Source organism: Ursus americanus, chromosome 36 (assembly GCF_024610735.1).
Source record: "Ursus americanus isolate L20-20 chromosome 36, mUrsAme1.1.p, whole genome shotgun sequence".
Lineage (NCBI taxonomy): Eukaryota > Metazoa > Chordata > Mammalia > Carnivora > Ursidae > Ursus > Ursus americanus.
The window spans coordinates 26,369,732-26,389,448 of record NC_142162.1 but is presented as its reverse complement, the minus strand read 5'-3'; the positions used below and the strand labels follow the sequence as shown (position 1 = coordinate 26,389,448).

The window sequence follows — 19,717 nt, the reverse complement described above, 5'->3', positions numbered from 1 at the left end:
AAGAACCAAACGGAGATAATAGAATTGAAAAAAGTACTGTATGAAATGAAAATTAGCTGGATGGGCTCAGTGGTAGAATGGAGATGGGAAGCATAAGAGTTAGTGAACTGGAAATTAGATCAGTGGAAATTTTCCAGTCTGAAAAATAGAAAAGTGATGGAGGGGGGAAAAAAAGAACATGCTTTAGAGACATATGGACCCAATTTTTTTAATCCAATATTTATGTCCTGCAAGTCCCAAAAAGAAAAAGGATGGTACAGAAAAAAAATTTTTTTGAAGAAATAATGGCTGAAAACTTCCCAAATTTGGTGAAAAACATAAACTTACATATTTAAGAAGTTCAGTGAACTTCAAAGATAAACTGAAAGAAAACCATAGATCGTACCCAAACTGTTAAAAACCAAAGATGAAGGGAAAAAAATCTCAAAAGCAATCAGAAAAAGACAACTAGTTTCATATAAGGGAACAACAATCCTAATTTGTTGAGGAAATGGAGCCAAAAAGAGGTTAGTGTTCACCCGAGGTCTTAGTAATAGTGGCAGAGCTGGGATGCAAACCTAGGCAGCTTGGCTCCAGAGCCTCTGCTCTTATTCACTAATGTATGCTGCCTTATGACTAGAGTACTATGCATCCATTAAAAATGGAACTATAAAGGTGGAGTTACTGATGTGGAAAGACATTTATAGATCTGTTGGTGAAAAACTAAGATACAGAACAGTCTATAGATTTTGTCTTTATAAAAAAATCTGTATGTGTAACATTCATATGGAGAACAGAAGAAGATAACCCAAATGTTATTTGGGTAGAGAAATTTTGAATGATCATTTATTGCTTATTAACATTTTCTAAGTTTTCTAAAATGGTCATATATAATTTTAAAATGCTAGAAAAGTGTGTGTCACACCAAACCCTCATGATTTTCTTCCTTTTTCCTTTTCACTTCTAAGGAGAAAACCCAACAATTCCAGTCTTATTTGATCAAGGAATGGGCGATTCCACTTTTGAGTTCCATTCTATCCTTAGTTTTGGAATTCAGCCTTCGTAAGTATTTAAATAGTTAAGAGAAGTTTGTAAATGGCTGTGAAAATAAGAGTGAAGAGTAATCCTTCCTTCCGTCCTCCCATCTTTCCTTCCTTCCTTCTTGCTTTATTTGTAAAATTATTTCTTTACCCCATTTTTATCTTGTTTCTTTCTCCCTGGAGTTTTATTTGTACAATAAAATTAAGTGGTTTTATGTATTAGGGTGAACCGTGTCTATAATTAACCATTTTTGACCAACAAAAATGCCATTTCTCTATAGTCCTGCTTATAATAAGAGCAGCATTTAAGAGACTTTGATTAAAGTCATATCTAACCTGCCATCTGACTTCTGAAGAGTCTCCTGTCACCCAAATCCCCAGTTCATTTTTCATGTTGGTAAAATTGAAACAGTAGCCTCTTACCTTACATTATAAGGCTATTGGAAAAATACTTAACGTGAAGACACTTTGAAAAATATAATGTATCCAAATCAGGTGTTATTATTTAATAGATGTTATGTACATTTTTTTAGTTGTGATCCTTTTTTATATTACATATCTCATTGTTATTAAAAATACTTGTTAGAAAAGGAAGTTCAGGAAACCAGAGTATCACTCCAAGTACAAGGTATATTCTCTCTGTCTGTCTCTCTCTCTCACACACACATACACACACACACACACACACACACACACACACACCCCTGTTAACACTGAGTCCCTTTTCCAGAGACTAAAACTTGTTAGGCAGATCTGTTTCCTCTGAATTTTATTCTTTCTCTCCAGTCCATCCTTAATTTGGACCTGGATCCTTTCTGCTGTGATTATTTACTGCATCTTTTACAGAAAGTACAGTTATATGGGCCATTATCATTTTGTAAGAGTTATTTTTCTACCTATAAGAGATAGAGTTCTGCTTTTGCCATTTTTTCCTAATGAATAAATCTTCAGAGGCTCTAATCTCTAATTTGAAGAAGAGCAGTTTACTTTGTCAAAAGGAGTTAAATTGTTACTTCGATACCTAATTGGACTTCTCAGTAAGTAACCCCGTTTACTAAATTACCATATAAATTTTTCTTATTTTATTTTTAGGATAAAATATTCTAATAGCATCAAGGAAATGGTCATTCTCTTTGCTACAACAATTTATAGAATTGGACTGAAAGTACCTCCTGATGAAACGGATCCTCGAATCCCCATGATGACCTGGAGCACGTGTGCTTTCACTCTCCAGGCAATTGGTAAAGCCTATGAGAGACTGTTTTAAAGGGTTCGTAGAAACGGAGTTAACATTGATTGACCAAAATTTTTCCTTTTTTTCCTTGATCACTTAAAATAGTTTGAATTGTTGAAGGACTATTAGGATTTCATTATATTAGTGTGGCTTGATGCCATTTAGTCTGAGAATTTTTCTGTCAATTCCTTTTTAACTACAGTATTGGCCATATGCAAAATAAGCTCAAAATATTTGAAAGGTATAGCACGAAGCAAGCTATATTTGAAAGCTGGCAGATTTATAACACTAGAAAATCAAGAAAAGCAAAGGAAGAAGAATCAAGCCAGAAATGTTCAGTAATTTTTGTTTCTTTTACACCTTGAGAAAAAAAGAATGGGAAACCAAAGTCACCTAAAACATTATCAGGAAAGGGAAAGGAAGACTGAAGTAGTCAGGAGAGACAGATTAGCAGGCAGGAACTAAGAGGTCAGAAGGGAAGCCTACTGACAAAATCCCTGCCGTATTGAAACTTCTTATATAAAAGTGTAGCAATCAAATCAACATGTTGTACACCTTAAATTTACAGTGTTATGTGTCAGTTATATCTCAGGAAAGCTGGGGAGCAGAAAAGAATATAGTAGTGAAGAATTGCTTAGATTTTAAAATTAGTGTATTTCTTACTATAGTCATGAGATACGATAATATCTGAAAAAGAATAAGAACTGTAATTCTTTTATGTCCTCTTTATCCAAGACAGTTTCAATTTCCCTTTCCAATATAGATTTTGGCAGTTGTTTTTAATGGAGTCTACCACCCTCCCTCCCTCCCTCCCTTCCTTCTTTCCTTCCTTCCTTCTTTCCTTCCTTCCTTCCTTCCTTCCTTCCTTCCTTCCTTCCTTCCTTCCCTCTCTCCCTCCTTTTCCTTTCTTTTTCTTTTTCTTTCTTTCTTTCTTTCTTTCTTTCTTTCTTTCTTTCTTTCTTTCTTTCTTTCTTTCTTTCTTTCTTTCTAGATTTTATTTAGTTATTTGTCAAAGAGAGAGAGTACAAGCAGGGGGAGCGGCAGGCAGAGGGAGAAGCTGGCTCTCCGCTGAGCAGAGAGCCCGATTCGGGACTCAGTCCCAAGACTCTGGGATCATGACCTGAGCCAAAGGCGGATGCTTAACCGACTGAGCCACCCAGGCGTCCCAGTCTACCACTTTTTCTTCATTTACATATATTTTTGTAGCAAGACACTATTTCATGATTTGAATTACATAGCGGGAAGCCACTTCTTTACAAAACTTTCCTGCATACCAGCTTCAGCCTCCTAAACAGATTTTAAGAGTTACATCCAAACCTGTCAGACTTAAATCATGGGTAAAAGATAAGACACAGGTTTATATTTACTATGATTAAATAAAATGAGAAATAGGAAGAATGAGATTTTTTTAAGATTATTTATTTATTTATTTATTTGAGAGGGAGTGTACAAGCAGGGAGGAGAAGCAGAGGGAGAGGGAGAAGCAGACTCCCCGCTGAGCAGGGAGCCACTTAACCACTGAGCCATCCAGGCACCCTGGAAGAGTGAGATTTAAATAGAATAGAATCTTAACAAATTGATAAGAAATACAAAGCATTCTTTCAGAGTCATGATCTATTAAGTATCTCGAGACTTTCGATGAAGGCATTTTACACTCTACTGTCTTTGGCAAGACAAGCATTAGGAATCAGGAGTTTATATTTAGACAGTTACATTTTAAAAGTTCACAGCTTCTGTCATAAAAGTGATGAGAAGTTCACTGGAGAATAGGACTGAATTTTTTTGTGTGGTTCTGTAACCTAGTAATTGGATTTTATTTGACCACTATTGTGTTACACTGTTTTCACAGTGCTTTTTCCGTCCAGGGGTCATGGTGCTGTACTTTATTCCTGGTGCGTAAGCAGCTAACTTATCTCATTCCCTGTGGGTGTGGAGACACATATACAGGATGTATTGGCATAGTTAGGAACTACCGTTAAGAAATCAATATATATTGGGGCGCCTGGGTGGCGCAGTCGTTAAGCGTCTGCCTTCGGCTCAGGGCGTGATCCCAGTGTTCTGGGATCGAGCCCCACATCAGGCTCCTCCGCTATGAGCCTGCTTCTTCCTCTCCCACTCCCCCTGCTTGTGTTCCCTCTCTCGCTGGCTGTCTCTCTCTCTGTCAAATAAATAAATAAAATCTTTAAAAAAAAAAAGAAATCAATATATAACGTCTTTTATTATTGTCTATTCAAAGTTGGAAAAAGAAAATAGGAAATAAGCCTTCCTTACTCATAGATGTATCTGCTGCCAGAGATCAATGAAAATACAAGTAATATAGCAATAGATGCCCTAGCCAGCAAGGTGAAATGTGTATGAATCCATGGGATTTTTTTGTATTTTCAGTTTTGTTTTTTTTCCTATAAATGTAATTCTTTTTTAATAGTACCTGTAAGAGGAACCTCCGTACTGTTTTCCAAAGTGGCTGTGCCAACTTGCATTCCCACCAACAGTGTAAGAGGGTTCCCCTTTCTTTTTTTTTTTTTAAGATTTTATTTATTTATTTGACAGAGACAGCCAGCAAGAGAGGGAACACAGGCAGGGGGAGTGGGAGAGGAAGAAGCAGGCTCCCAGCGGAGCAGGGAGCCCAAAGCAGGGCTCAATTCCAGGACCTCAGGATCATGACCTGAGCCGAAGGCAGACGCTTAATGACTGAGTCACCCAGGCGCCCCAGAGGGTTCCCCTTTCTCCACATTCTCTCCAACATTTGTTGTTTGGAAAACAGTACGGAGATTCCTCAAAAAGTTAAAAATAGAGCTACCCTATGACTCAGCAATTGTGCTACTGGGTATTTGCCCCAAAGATACAGATGTAGTGAAAAGAAGGGACACTTGCACCCCAATGTTCATAGCAGCAATGTCCATAGTAGCCAAACTGTAGAAGGAGCCGAGATGCCCTTCAACAGATGAATGAATAAAGAAGATATATGGTCCATATATACAATGGAATATTACTCAGCCATCAGAAAGGATGAATACCCACCATTTACATTGACATGGATGGAACTGGAGGGGATTATGCTAAGTGGAATAAGTCAAGCAGAGAAAGACAATTACCATATGGTTTCACTTATATGTGGAAGATAAGGAATAGCATGGAGGACATTAGGAGAAGGAAGGGAAAAATGAAGGGGGTGAAATTAGAGGGGGAGACAAACCATGAGAGACTATGGACTCCAGGAAACAAACTGAGGGTTTCAGAGGGGAGGGGTCAGGGGGATGGGTTAGCCCAGTGATGGGTATTAAGGAGGGCACGTATTGCCCAACGGAACACTGGATGTTATATGCAAACAATGAAGCATGTAACACTGCATCAAAAACTAATGATGTACTGTATGGTGACTAACATAACATAATAAAAAAATGAGATATAACTTTTATACAATAAAATATATAAATTTGTTAAAAAAATAGTACCTATAAGAGCAATAGTTACTTGCATCTGTCTTATGTATTTTAAAACAAAATAGGTTGTGATTATACATAAAAATGATTTGTTTAAAAATTGTTGGCATGAAGCAATGTTAAAAGGACAAAAAATGAACCAGGATGTTTTGTTTTTCCCAAGTATTCTCTATAGATAGCTGCAGGGGCTTTATTATTTATAGTAACAATTTGTAAGTGATCTACATTTACTCATAATATTTTCTCACTGAAAAATTCGGAAATTTTGGCATAGACTTAAATGTGAAACTTTGAAGGGGAAAAGTACAAGTCATCTGGTCAAAAATATAATCAGTTAAAGAACATCTGATAGAAACCAAGTATACAATTGTAGCAGTATTCAGGATTTATTATTTGTGTTTTTCTTACTCTTTGAGAAAACCTCTTGGGAGATGAAGGAAAACCTCTGTTTGGAGCACTTCAAAATAGACAGGTGTGTATATTCCAGCAGGGTATGTGTAACTCATGGTAGGCTTTTTTTGGTATAGTCTAAAAAAAATTTACATTTTTTAAATTCACTCCTTTTTCTATAAAAATTAGCAAAATTCTATTTTTTTTTTTTAAAGCTACTTCAGTCTCACGGGAGACTAAATGGCCAACATTGTGCCCTTTAGAGAGCTCACTCAATCTTGGTGGTTAAATGTAATTCATAGGTTTCAGGTGATACTTAGTTACTTTTTTCCCCCCTACTCTGTTTATTGCCAGGTCAGAAACCCAGTGTCTCCTACATTTTCCTTTCTCACTAATTCTGCCCCATCATGTAACATTAAGTATTAGTGCTGGCTTAACTATAAATGGATCATCATAGTAAATTAAAGAATAAAATTAAGCATGGCTCCTTGATGGGCAGATCTTGGCACTACAGGACTATATTCCTATCTCCAGGCCTAAGCCCCATATTGTAGGGAACCTGGAAAATAGTGCTCAACAAATAGCCCCACGAAAACAGAGTGGGCAACAAAGGATTCCCTAGACCACCCTCCTCCTCGCCATTTCTCTCTTACTTTCCTGACAGCTGACACAGGGGGCTTGTAGTCCACAATGTGCTTCCCTACAGTTCCTGACCTTCTGGTTAGGAAGCCCAAGATCTGTTTCCTGTATTCAGTGGAACTTTTTGGGGTTTTTTGCCATCATTTTAGAATTTCTATACATATATTTTTTTTGCCCAGGCCTCAGCAGAGTAAATTAGTCCAGACATTTAAGAAACTGGGGGAAATGAGTACTTAAATGAGAATTGAAATAATTAATAGCTTTAATACCTCTTTGTCATGGGAAAATCTGTTAAAAATTTGATGAGTTCATAAAACTTTCTGTAAGTACTAAAATTATTGTAATTTATTTCCAAGAATGTGAAGTACATAAGTCTGCAGCTAATTCTTGCAGCCTGGGATTGAGTTCTACAGTGAGTGACTTCAGCCTATCATCTTCCCTTATCTTCTTATCTTTCCCTCTCTTACAATCTAGCATAATGGTCTGAAAGCGTTAATGCAGTTTGCCATTGCACAGAAGATTACCTGTCCTCAGGTCCTGATACAGAAACATCTGATTCGTCTCCTATCAGGTAGTCTCCTCTGAATTATTATTATATTATTACTTACATGTCCTTTTCCATTGCATTTCTGGCAGTGTATTTCATTAGGAAACAACACACTGTACTAATTTTGAACACTCACTCTAGCAGCTTTACAAAAGAAAAAACAGAAGACGTGGATGCCCCTCTAATACCTGCAATCTTATTTTAAAACTCAGGTTGTTTTCCAAATGTTTTTAACTTATATCCCTTATACCCACCTAGGGGCTTTATTGAACCAACATCCACGTTTGTATCCTAATCTGGTTAGAAAAGAGATCAATGACAGGGATAGATCATTTAAAAATAGGTTTAATTTTGCTGGATCAGGGAGATATTCTTCATCCTCATTTCACTTGCACTGCTCTGCATGCTCTCTCTGCTACCCACTCCAAATTGTTCACATATTTTATGTATCACGTGACATTTGGAAATGGATAGTTAGGGAAAAGGTATGAAGGAACATTGTGTAAAAGTAACTCTTCTTCATCATTGAGCGTGTATTTATTGAATAATCTCTGTTTCCGTTATGCTATTTACCTTTTTTCCTCCTGGATCTTATCTTTCAACTCTTAAATTATATACAAGGCTTTCTAGGAAGTTTTTGTCAGTTTAACTTATCTTTAATTGTGGTTCCCATATCTTAAAGGTGTGATGTGCCAGTTTACAGTTTCTGTATTGTATAACCCTGTTATATTTTTGTTTTAGGTGTTTTGAATTATATTTAACTACATTGCTATCTTACTGAATGAAATACACTGTTTTGTTTTGTTTTTTTGTAGTTATTCTTCCTAACCTAAAATCAGAAGATACACCTTGCCTCCTATCTATAGATCTCTTTCATGTTTTGGTAAGTGTTCAACAAAATTTTTTTAAGTCTTTCAAGTTTATAATTTCATGTATTTTCCTCATTCAAATTCATGTTCTTTGTTCAAGATTATAAATTATTGGTGTTCAAACTATAAAATTTAGTCTCTTGTCCATTCTGTTTACAAATAGATACAGATTTGACTGAGACCATCAAAATCACTTTAAGGGTGCCTGGGTGGCTCAGTCAGTTAAGCGCCTGCCTTCAGCTCAGGTCATGATCCCAAAGTCCTGGGATCAAGTCCCACACTGGGCTTCTTGCTCAGCGGGGAGCCTGCTTCTCCCTTTCCCTCTCCCCCTGCTTGTTCTCTCTCTCTCTCTCCCTCCCTCTCCCTCTCTCGCAAAAATAAATAAATAGGGGCGCCTGGGTGGCTTAGTCATTAAGCATCTGCCTTCGGCCCAGGGCGTGATCCCGGAGTCCTGGGATCGAATCCCACATCAGGCTCCTCTGCCGGGGCCCTGCGTCTTCCTCTCCCACTCCCCCTGCTTGTGTCCCTTCTCTCGCTGGCTGCCTCTCTCTCTGTCAAATAAATAAATAAAATCTTTAAAAAAAATAAATAAATAATCTTAAAAATAATCACTTTAAAAACAAAAGCACATTTACTCTTTATTTTGTAACAGGTATCATCCTAGTTAGTTATATTTAGTTGGTCTGTTCAAGCAGACTTTTTCTAAATAAATATTGTGCTTTCCTCCTCTGACTTTTTCTTGTTTACAGTATATTATAAGCATTACATTATAAATGACAGTGTGAACTATCTTAAAATATTGATTATTTGGTGTTAGGGACCAGACCATTGACACATCTAGGCTTACCCCAAACACCTGTGGATAGGTGGCAACTGTTTTGTGAGTTTCTTTCTTTCTTTTTTTTTTTTTTAAGATTTTTTATTTCTTCATTTGAGAGAGAGAGAAAGACAGAACATAGGCAGAGGGAGAGGGAGAAGCAGACTCCTCAGTGAGCTAGGAGCCCAACACTGGGCTCGATCCCAGGATTCTGGGATCATGACCTGAGCTGAATGCAGACGCTTAACCATCTGAGCCACCCAGGTGCCCCAGTTCTATGAGTTTCTTGCAGAGAAAGGTTTTCCATCCCTGCAGTGACTCTGTTCCCTTCAAAATGAGTTCTCTGGAGAGATCATTGGTGAGGTTGGGAACATGGAGTTTGTGGATATGGGTTAGCCAGTATTCTCCACCCCTCATTGTCCAGGACTTTGCCCAGTGGTTTCACTCCTTTCTTTTGGAATCTTATGGGGAAACTTTGAAAAGAAAGCCAGTAACTTGGCCCTATACTCTGAGATTCTGATTTGATTGGACTGGCCTGTGAGTCAGTGTTAAACATAAGAGCTCCCCAAGTTACTATAATGTTGAATCTTCTGAGCCACAGACATGATTGAGACCACTACCTAGAGCAAGAAGTTTCAGCAAAGGGATAACCTGTTTGGTGATGACTTTTGTTCTCCATTTATGATACACTATATTCTAAGATATTCTGTTGAATAATAGGAAAAAATAATGGTGGCTATAAAAACACACACACACACTGCAATATCTGAAACATTTGGTTATGAGATTAGCTCATACTGATCTTTGTTCACCTGCGTTGATGTCCATTTTCTCTCGTAGGTTGGTGCTGTGTTGGCATTCCCATCCTTGTATTGGGATGACACTGTTGATCTGCAGCCTTCATCAGTTAGTTCTTCCTATAACCACCTTTATCTCTTCCATTTGATCACCATGGCACACATGCTTCAGATCCTTCTTACCATAGACATAGGTAAACCTCCCATCAATTGTTAACTGTAAATAATATTTGCCCATGGTTTATTGGTAAAATTAATTATGCTTTTGATTAATCATATATATGTATGTGTATATATATATATGTATATCTATATTTTTAAGTTCTGTGTTATATCTCTTGTTGAATGATCATTTGTTTCTTTATGGATGCTATGGATGCTATTTAAATAAAAAGTTAGAAGAGCTGCGAAAGGGATAATTAGCTAAACCACTTGATTCTCTAACTTGTGGCTTCTCCAGATATAAGGGGAATCATTTAGACCTGCTATATCCTTTTTCAAATTTCCTAATTTCGGGGTTGGGAATTAGTCTCTTCAACATTTGTCCCTACCTAAATACTTTCAGTCTTTTGATAAGCCTGTTTATGAAACCGTTCTGGATTCCTCCAGCTAGAATGGTAATTCTTTGTTTTATAGCATTTGTTCCATAGTATCTTGTTTTATAGTTCTATAATGTTCTTCTTTCCCTGGTTCTTCTTTCTCTCTACTCTTTCCCCACTGCAAGTTTCTTGAATAGGGAACATTCAAATTTTAAAATATTTTCTCATAAAGTTAAAGTATCTAACAACTTTTGTTATACCTAGTAAGTATTCATTATATGTTTTTTGAACAAATATTCACTTAGAGATTTCTGAATAATAATACATCATGGAATTATGATGTAGTTATTCTCTTAGACTCTAACCTTAATTGAAAGCAAAGTCTGGTTCCTGGGTATCAGTGATCAGGAAGGGCTCTTGAATAGTTGGGTAATTCAGAAAACAGATAAAGTGACTTTAGAACAATGTCTAACAAAACTAAATATGCATTTATCCTTTGACCTCCCAGACACTTCTAAGAATCTATCCCAAAGCTATACTGGCAAAAATCTGAAAGGATATATGCACATGATTATTCATTGTGGTATTATTTGGAAAAACAAAGCCCCCAGAGATTGGTTGAATATCCTGTGATATATGCATATGATGGAATGCTCTGCAGCTGTACAAAGAAATGAGCAAGATCTACTGAAGAAGTAATCTCTAGGAGATACTTATTAAGTGAAAAAAGTGTACAGAACAGTAGTTGTAGTATAATATATTTGTGTAAGGTATTTTAGGTATATGTGTGCAGATATATTCATATTTGCTTATATTTTTTATAAATGAAACAATAGAAGTATAAGAGTTGCCCCTAGGTAAGGTAGAGAGTCAGGGATTTGAGCAAAGACTCCTGCGAATGTCTTTTTAATGTGGTTTTTTTTTTTTTTTTTAAGATTTGATCTATTTGAGCGAGAGAGTGCATGAGTGTGGGAAGGGGCAGAGGTAGAGGGACAAGCAGATTGCCCACTGAGCGGGGAGCCCTACATGGGCTCAATCCCAGTACCCCAGGATCATGACCTGAGCTGAAGGCAGACGCTTAACCAACTGAGCCACCCAGGCACCCCTAAAACACAGTATTTCAACTGTCCTTCCCTAATAGGATATATTCTGACAATAAAAGCACTAACAAAAAAAAAAATCACTAAACTGAATTCATATTAGTGGCACAAATGGTATTGGCGGTACTAGTATTGTTATTTTGAAATTATTTTAGGTACTTTTTAGGATAAACCAAGTGTTTGGGTTAATGTTATTGGGACCCAAGATTTTCAGTATAGGAAGGAGGAGACATAAGAATAAATTCAGAACTGTGCATTCTAAAGTAATGCTTCAAGTAAAAAATGTTCTTGATGAAAAAAAATTAGCTGAGGGAACTCATTTAAAATAAAGCATATCAGGGCACCTGGCTGACTCAGTGGTAAGACCATGCGACTCTTGATCTTGGGGTTATGAGTTCGAGCCCCACTTTGGGTATAGAGATTACTTAAATAATAAAACTTAAAATATAAAATAAGATAAAGGGGTACCTGGGTGGCTCAATCAGTTAAGCATCTGCTTTCGGCTCAGGTCATGATCCCAGGGTTCTGGGATCGAGCCCCGCATCAGGCTCCCTGTTCAGTGGGCTCCCTGCCCCTCCCTCTGTTAGCTCTCTCTCTCTCTCTCTCTCTCTCCCCCCCCAAATAAATAAATACAATCTTTTTAAAAAAAAATTAAATAAAAGAGCATATCAGAGGGGAGGTGGATGTGGGAATGGGTGAAATAAATGAAGGGGATTAAAAGTACATTTAAAAGAAGCACTGAGTAATGATGTATAGAATTGTTGAATCACTGTATTGTACACCTGGAATTAATATAACACTATATGTTAACTATATTGGAATTAAAAGTGAAAACTTTTAAAAAAGAATAAATTCAGAAAAGTTAAGTAAAAACTCAATAATTTCCCAATCAAAATTCCAGCAAGTTATTATGTGGATATCAACAAACCGATCGTAAAGTTTATATGAGAGATGTCTGGGTGGCTCAGTCAGTTAAGCATCTGCCTTTGGCTCAGGTCATGATCCCTGTGTCCTGGGTTCGAGTCCCACATCGGCCTCCTTCCTCAGCAGGGAGTCTGCTTCTCCTGCCTGCTGCTCCCCCTGCTTGTGTTCTCTCTCTCTCTAATAAATAAAATTAAAAAAAAAAAAAGGTTTATATGAAAAGGAGAAAGATCCAGAATAGCCAACTCAGTACTGAAAGGGAAGAACAAAGTCAGAGGACTGATATTATGTGACTTCAAGACTTACTATAAAGCTACAGGAATCAAGACAATGAAAAAACAGACCAGTAGATTAGTGGGCCAGAATAGAGAGCCCAAAAAATCTATACACATAAATACAGTTAACTGATCTTTGGTGAAGGAGCAAAGACAAATGGAGCCAAGATAGCCTGATTTTCAACAAATGTTGCTGTAACAACTGGACACCCACATATAAGACAGAGACACAGACCTTACAAGCTTTATAGAAGTTAACTAAAAATGGCTCATTAAAAAAAAATGGTTGATAGGCCTAAGTGTAAAACACAAAACTATAAAACTATTAGAAGATCGTGTAGGAGAAAACCTAGATAACCCTGGTTATGCAGTGGCTTTTTATATACAACGCCAAAGGTACACTCCATTAAAGAAATAATTGGTAAGTTGGACTTTATTACAATAAAAAACTTCTGCTCTGCAAAAGACAATGTTGAGAATGAAAAGACAAGCCACAAACTAAGAGAAAATATACAAAAGACATGTCTGATTGATAAAATAACAGACAACTATTAACAGTTCAACAATAAGAAAATGAACAACCTGATTAAAAATAAGCACAAGACACCTCACAGATGTCAAAGGTCTACAGATGGCAAGTAAGCATATGATGAAAAGATGTTCAGTATCATAAGTCATTAGGGAATTGCAAATTAGAACAGTAAAATATCACTACGAATCCAATAGAATAGTTAAAATCCAAAACACTGACAACACTGAGTACTGGTGAGGATGTAGAGCAACAGGAATTCTCATTCGTTGCCGAAAGGAAGGAATTCCATGCCATTTTGAGATACCGTTTGGCACTTTCTTACAAAGCTCAGCATACTCCTACCATATGATGCAGCAGTCATTCTCCTTGGTGTCTGCCCAAATGAGCTGAAAACCTGTGTCCATACGGAAACCTACACACAGATGTTTATAGCAGCTTTATAATTTCCAAAATTTGGAAGCAACCACATGTTTTTCAATGGGTGAATGAGTAAATAAACTGTGGTACATCCAGACAATGGAATATTCTTGAGCCAAAAAGGAGCAAGCATTCAAACAATGAAGAGGCATGGAGGAAGCTAAATGTGTATCACTTCACGAAAGAAGCAGATCTGAAAAGGCTACATACTGTATGAATCCAACTACAATTGACCTTTGAACAACACCAGTTTGAACTGAGAGGGTCTACTTATATGGGTTTTTTTTTCCCAATAAATGCGGTATAGTACTATAAATGTATTTTCTCTTATGATTTTCTTAATAAATTTTCTTTTCTCTAGCTTACTTTATTGTAAGACTATAACATGTAGCATATATATATAAAATACAATTACAAAATATGTGTTAGTTGATTAGATATGTTATCAGTAAGGTTTCCAGTCAACAGGCTGTTGTAAGGTTTTTAGAGCATCAAAAGCTACAGGTATGGGTAGATTTTTGACTGTGCCAGGGGTCAGCACCCTTAGCCCCTGGTGTTGTTCAAGGGTCAGCTGTATATGACATTCTGGAAAAGGCAAAGCTTTGGAGACGGTAAAAACACCCATGATTGCCAGAAGTTAGGGGAGAGAGATGGATGAAAAGGCGGAGCACAGAGGATTTTTAGGGCAGTGAAACTGCTCTGTATGATGCTATAACAGTGGATACATGTTATACATTTGTGAAAACCTATAGAATGTACACCACCGGGAATGAACCCTAATGGTAACTGTGGACCTTGGGTGGTAATGATGTGTCAGTATAGGTTCATTGATTGTAACAGATGTACCACTCTGGTGCTGGATGTCGGTAATCAGGGATGATGATGGATGTGTGGGGAAAGCAAGTATATGGGAACTCTGTGCTTTCCATTCAGTTTTGTAATGAACCTAAAACTGCTTTAAAAAATAGTTTATTAATTTTAAAATATCTTGTTACATGGGTATTTGCATTTGTCAAAACCCATTAAATGGTACTTTTAATATTTGTATGTTTCATTTCATATAAAATTTACCTCAAACAATCATGTACAAATATTGAACTCTTATATTTAAATTGGAAATATCAATATGATAATATATTTTCCTCTATTTAAAAAAGTGTGTATTTCCTGGATGCCTGGGTGGCTCAGTCAGTTAAGCATCTGCCTTTGGCTCAGGTCATGATCCCAGGGTCCTGGAATCAAGCCCTGAGTCCGGTTCCCTGCTCGGCGGAGAGCCTGCTTCTCCCTCTGCCTCTGCTTCTCCCCGTGCTTGTGCTCTCTGTCTGTCTCTCTCTCTCTCTGTCAAATATATAAATAAGATCTTAAAAAAAAATAAACTACCCATTTATATCCTTTAAAAAAATAAAAAATAAGTTTAAAAAGTGTGCATTTCCTGAAGACATGCTAATTGGAAAGAAGAAAAACTAGCAATATCCAACATGGACGGGACTGGAGGAGATAATGCTAAGCGAAATCAGTCAAGCAGAGAAAGACAATTATCATATGGTTTCACTCATTTATGGTACATAAGAAGTAGGAAGATGAGTAGGAGAAGAAAGGGAAAAAGAAAGGGGGGGTAAACAGAAGGGGGAATGAACCATGAGAGACTATGGACTCTGGGAAACAAACTGAGGGCTTCAGAGGGGAGGAGGGGGGGAAATGGGATAGGCTGGTGATGGGTATTAAGAAGGGCACATATTGCATGGTGCACTGGGTGTTATACACAAGTAATGAATCATGGAATTTTACATCAAAAACTAGGGATAGGGGCGCCTGGGTGGCACAGCGGTTAAGCGTCTGCCTTCGGCTCAGGGCGTGATCCCAGTGTTCTGGGATCGATCCCCACGTCAGGCTCCTCCACTATGAGCCTGCTTCTTCCTCTCCCACTCCCCCTGCTTGTGTTCCCTCTCTCGCTGGCTGTCTCTATCTCTGTCAAATAAATAAATAAAATCTTTAAAAAAAAAAAAAACTAGGGATGTACTGTATGGTGACTAACATAATATAATTAAAAATCTTATTAAATTAAAAAAATAATAAAAATAAAATAAAATATCCAACCAAAGTAAGAGACTCGGGGTAATTTTAATTGTTGTCTTTCAGATGAGTTAATGTATATTTTTTAAAAGCATTTTTAAAACGAGAGCACTGTTCAAATGGGCTGTAACCATCTGTCATGTTGAACTACAAGGTTGGCATTTTTATCCCCATTTTAATATAATAAAACTGAAGTTCAGAGAACTTAAGTGGCTTACCCAGAGTTTTAACCTAAGTTGGGTGAGGTAGCTATTGCTGGAAAGGGTTAGGATGGTTCTCCTTAAGGATAGATTAATGAAGGAAAATTACCTTACAGGGTTCTTTTTAATGTGTTTCATTGCTTGAGCATAAAGGCAGGACAGCAACCTACTTCCTTCCTCGAGGCTGAATTTCTGCCTGTTAGCTAAGACTCCTAGGAACTCAGAGCGGATGACCACTAATTTCTTTATCTGGTCATATTACAATGAGATAAATATTTATTTATTTTTAAAAGATTGATTGATTGATTGATTGATTTGTGAGGAGAGAGAGAATCTCAAGCAGACTCCCTGCTGAGCACGGAGCCTGATGTGGCGCTCGATCTCATGACCCTTAAGATCATGACCTGAGCCAAAACCAAGATTTGGACACTTGACCGACTGCGCCACCCAGGCACCCTGAGAAAAATATTTATTAAATATCCATGTGATTCTGCCGTATTTATTTCTTTACCTAACACACTGATAAAGTTTACCCAACAGTTTTAATATTTAAAATCAGGTATTTAGATTGAGAACAAGGAAAAGAACCTCAGTTGATTTGACATTGTTTATTATCCTAGAACCATGAAATTGAAGTGTAATTTATGAATTGAATAGCAAATTCATAGATTTATCTTTCAGAATTTCTTTTTCAGACCTTCCCCTTGCTCAGGTTCAAGAAGAGAGTGAAGAGGCTCGTTCTGCATCTTCTTTCTTGGCAGAAATTTCTCAATATACAAATGGGTGAGTAGCAGTCCATTAGTCCACCCTATGTGAGTATTGATTTAATAATTCCACCTCTTAGTTCAGCTGTTTGGTGGAATAATTTTGAACCATTTTAATTCCAGTTTTTAAAAATCAGTTAAGGGCTTTTGAAATAACAGCTACCCATTTGTTTGTTTCTGAGACTGAAACAAGTTTGGATACATCTTTACTCTTGTAAATTGTTCTGGGAACATAGGCAAAAAAATGATAGAATTTTAACAAGTGGCATCATTTCGAATTTAAATGTAGAAAATAGAAAATAGGTCATCCTTTTAAAGCAATCTATACAGTTGATGCACTTAACGAACTAGAGATTTTTTAAGACTGTTCTCTAACATGTGAAATACGTTGGCAGTGCAGAGGCTAAAACCAAAAGTATAATAGGAGTGCCCCACTGAGCTCCACCTACTACCAAACTCTCTCCTCTGTTTTCACCTTCTTCATCAATTTTTAGTTGGGTTTTCTGTTTCATTTTGTTTTTTAGTTTAGGCACTGAAGGTGGGGGGTGTGAGAAAAGAGAGAGAGAGAGAGAAAGTGTGTGTGTGTGCGTGTGTGTGTTACTAGACTTCATTTTTTAGAGCTGTTTTAGGTTTACAGAAAAATTGAACAGAAAGTACAAACCGTTCCCATTTACTCCCTCCCCTCACCGATTTCTCCTGTGATTAACATCTTGCATTAGTAGATTTGTTAAAGATGATAAAGTAGTATCAATACATTGTTATTAACTAAAGTCTGTAGTTTACATTAGGGTTCACTCTTTGTGTGGTAGTATTGTTAAGTATCATATAGAATTGTTTCATTGTCCTATGAATCACCAATTTGAATACAGAAATCAAAGTATTAATTTTTTTAGCTAACTTCTTTTGTTATTGATAAATGTATCTGGTTCCTTTCATCATAAGGGTTAGGAAAATGAAGATAATAGTTATTTACTTTAAAAATCTACATGGTAAAAAATTTTTTAAAAAAGAGATCAAAAAATAAAAAATAAAAAAATAAAAATCTGAATGGTAAAAGATGCAAAATCTGTGGTTTTCTTTAGGAAACTTTTAGAAGATTTAAAGACGGAAGCTACTGCCAGTTAAATATTTTGTATTAAATGGATAAAAAATATTTAAAGATTTAGCTATGTTTTTAAAAGGGAATGTGTCTAGACTTTTAGTCTGATCAGTATTCTGTTCTGGAATTCTTGACTCTTAGCTGCATTGGGTGTGGTGTTCCTGGCTGGTATTTGTGGGTCTCATTGAAGAATGGCATCACCCCTTACCTTCGCTGTGCTGCATTGTTTTTCCACTATTTACTTGGAGTAACTCCACCTGAAGAACTGCTAACCAGTAAGTAGGAAAATAAAATCCCAGAGTAGCAAATAAGGGATTTTTTTCCTTATCTTCAACCTCAAAAATATAAGGTGGGGACAGGCAAAATCAATTCTCTATATCTCTTTCATCAGCGTTCACTCCCAGCATATGTGCCCCTGCCATGGTGTAGGTTAAAGGTGAGATCAAAAATGAGATTAGCCTCATAATATGCAAAACCTACTCATGGCTCCTATCTGTGTATAGTTCAGGTACTTGAGCTTATAAAATGTCTGCACACAGAATATAACTGAAAGGATATGCAGAAAATTAGAAACATTGGTTACCTTTAGGGAAGAGAACGTTTTGGCTAAGTAGGAGGAAAACTTTATTGTATACTCTGTTAGTTGAATTTTTAACATTAAAACCATTAAAAGAACTACAGTGCTGCTAGGAGAGGCCTGTTGAGACAAACCAAGGACACGTGTATCTGAGTAACAATCATTTCCTTTCTTCTTTACTTGCCTTAAATCTAGATCAAAGTCGACAGGCTTCCTTGTGGCTTTGTATGGGTAAAAATCAGAACGTTTGTATGACTTTGAAAGTGTCACCAAAATTGTTCAGTGTTGCTTTTGTCCTTTGCGATTCAGCTGAACAGGTCAGCTTCACTGGCGGTCAGCTTCTTGAACTCAGTTCCGTAGGGCTTGTGATCTGGGCCCGTTCTGATTCTGTATACAGGCGCAGCTTGTTTTATTGTGCGTCACTTTATCGTGCTTCGCAGGTACCCTGGTTTTACAGATTGGAGGCTTGTGGCAGGCAAGTCTGTCAGCACCATTTTTGTAAGAGCATTTGCTCACTTCATGTCTGTGTCACATTTTTATTATCCTTGCAATATTTCAAATTTTTTCGTTATTTTATTTGGTAGGGTGATCTGTGGTGATTGAGTATGACTTGCTGAAAGCTCAGATGATGGTTAGTATTTTTTAGCAATATTTTTTAATTAAGGTCAGTACATTATTGTTTTAGACATACTGCTATTGCACACTAAATAGACTACAGTCTAGTAGAAACAACTTTAATAAGCCCTGGGAAGCCAGAAATTCACTTGACTAGCTTCACTGCAATACTGGCTTTATTGTGGCAGTCTAGAACTGAACCCACACTTATCTCCATAGTATGCCTCTAAATGGGGAGCTACTTTCCAGGTAGTTGCCAGTACAGATCTGTTGTTTGCATTTTTAGAAAATCATGTATAAATTTATCTAGTCGGTGCTGTAATACAACAGTGAATAAGATTAAGTCTTTCATTGGGAGGAGACTAAATGTATACAGATAAATGTATATATTATAATGTCAAGTGGTGATAAGTGCTACCAAGAAAAATAAAGCAGGTCATGGGGATAGAGTGCTGGGCTGGAGTAATACTTTTAGTAGATAGTCATAGAAGACTTCTCTTTGAGGACACTTGGAGCAAAGAGATGTTGAAATAAAGATGGGGTTGAACTGGACAGAGAGTTGAAGGAAGAGTATTCCTAAGCAGAAGGAACACTAAAGGCAAAGGCTTTGCTTGACATCATCAAAGAATAATGAAGAGATTAGTGTAGCTGAAGCAGAATGAACAGGGTGAGGGTGGTAGGAGATGAAGTTCAAGAGGCAGCCAGGGGCAGATCATATAGGGCCTTTACGCCATGATAAGGACTTTGTGTTTTGTACCTTGTGGTGGTGTGGCATTGGAGAAACCTCATCAGGAGAGTGAATCAGATTTGCATTTTGAAAGGATCACTGTGGCTCATTTGTCACCCAGTT

At 37.0% G+C, this 19,717-nt stretch overlaps 1 protein-coding gene across 1 annotated transcript in view; it reads left to right on the top strand.

Annotated features, from left to right (window-relative positions):
• The window catches only part of UBR1 (ubiquitin protein ligase E3 component n-recognin 1), a 133,225-nt gene that overhangs the window by 96,228 nt on the left and 17,280 nt on the right, over positions 1-19,717 (top strand). Inside the window, exons 34-41 of the mRNA XM_045771719.2 lie at positions 948-1,041; positions 2,112-2,260; positions 6,113-6,168; positions 7,200-7,296; positions 8,088-8,155; positions 9,799-9,949; positions 16,508-16,595; positions 17,817-17,950. Coding sequence (XP_045627675.2) covers positions 948-1,041; positions 2,112-2,260; positions 6,113-6,168; positions 7,200-7,296; positions 8,088-8,155; positions 9,799-9,949; positions 16,508-16,595; positions 17,817-17,950 — 837 coding nt within the window. The remainder of the gene's footprint in view (positions 1-947; positions 1,042-2,111; positions 2,261-6,112; positions 6,169-7,199; positions 7,297-8,087; positions 8,156-9,798; positions 9,950-16,507; positions 16,596-17,816; positions 17,951-19,717) is intronic.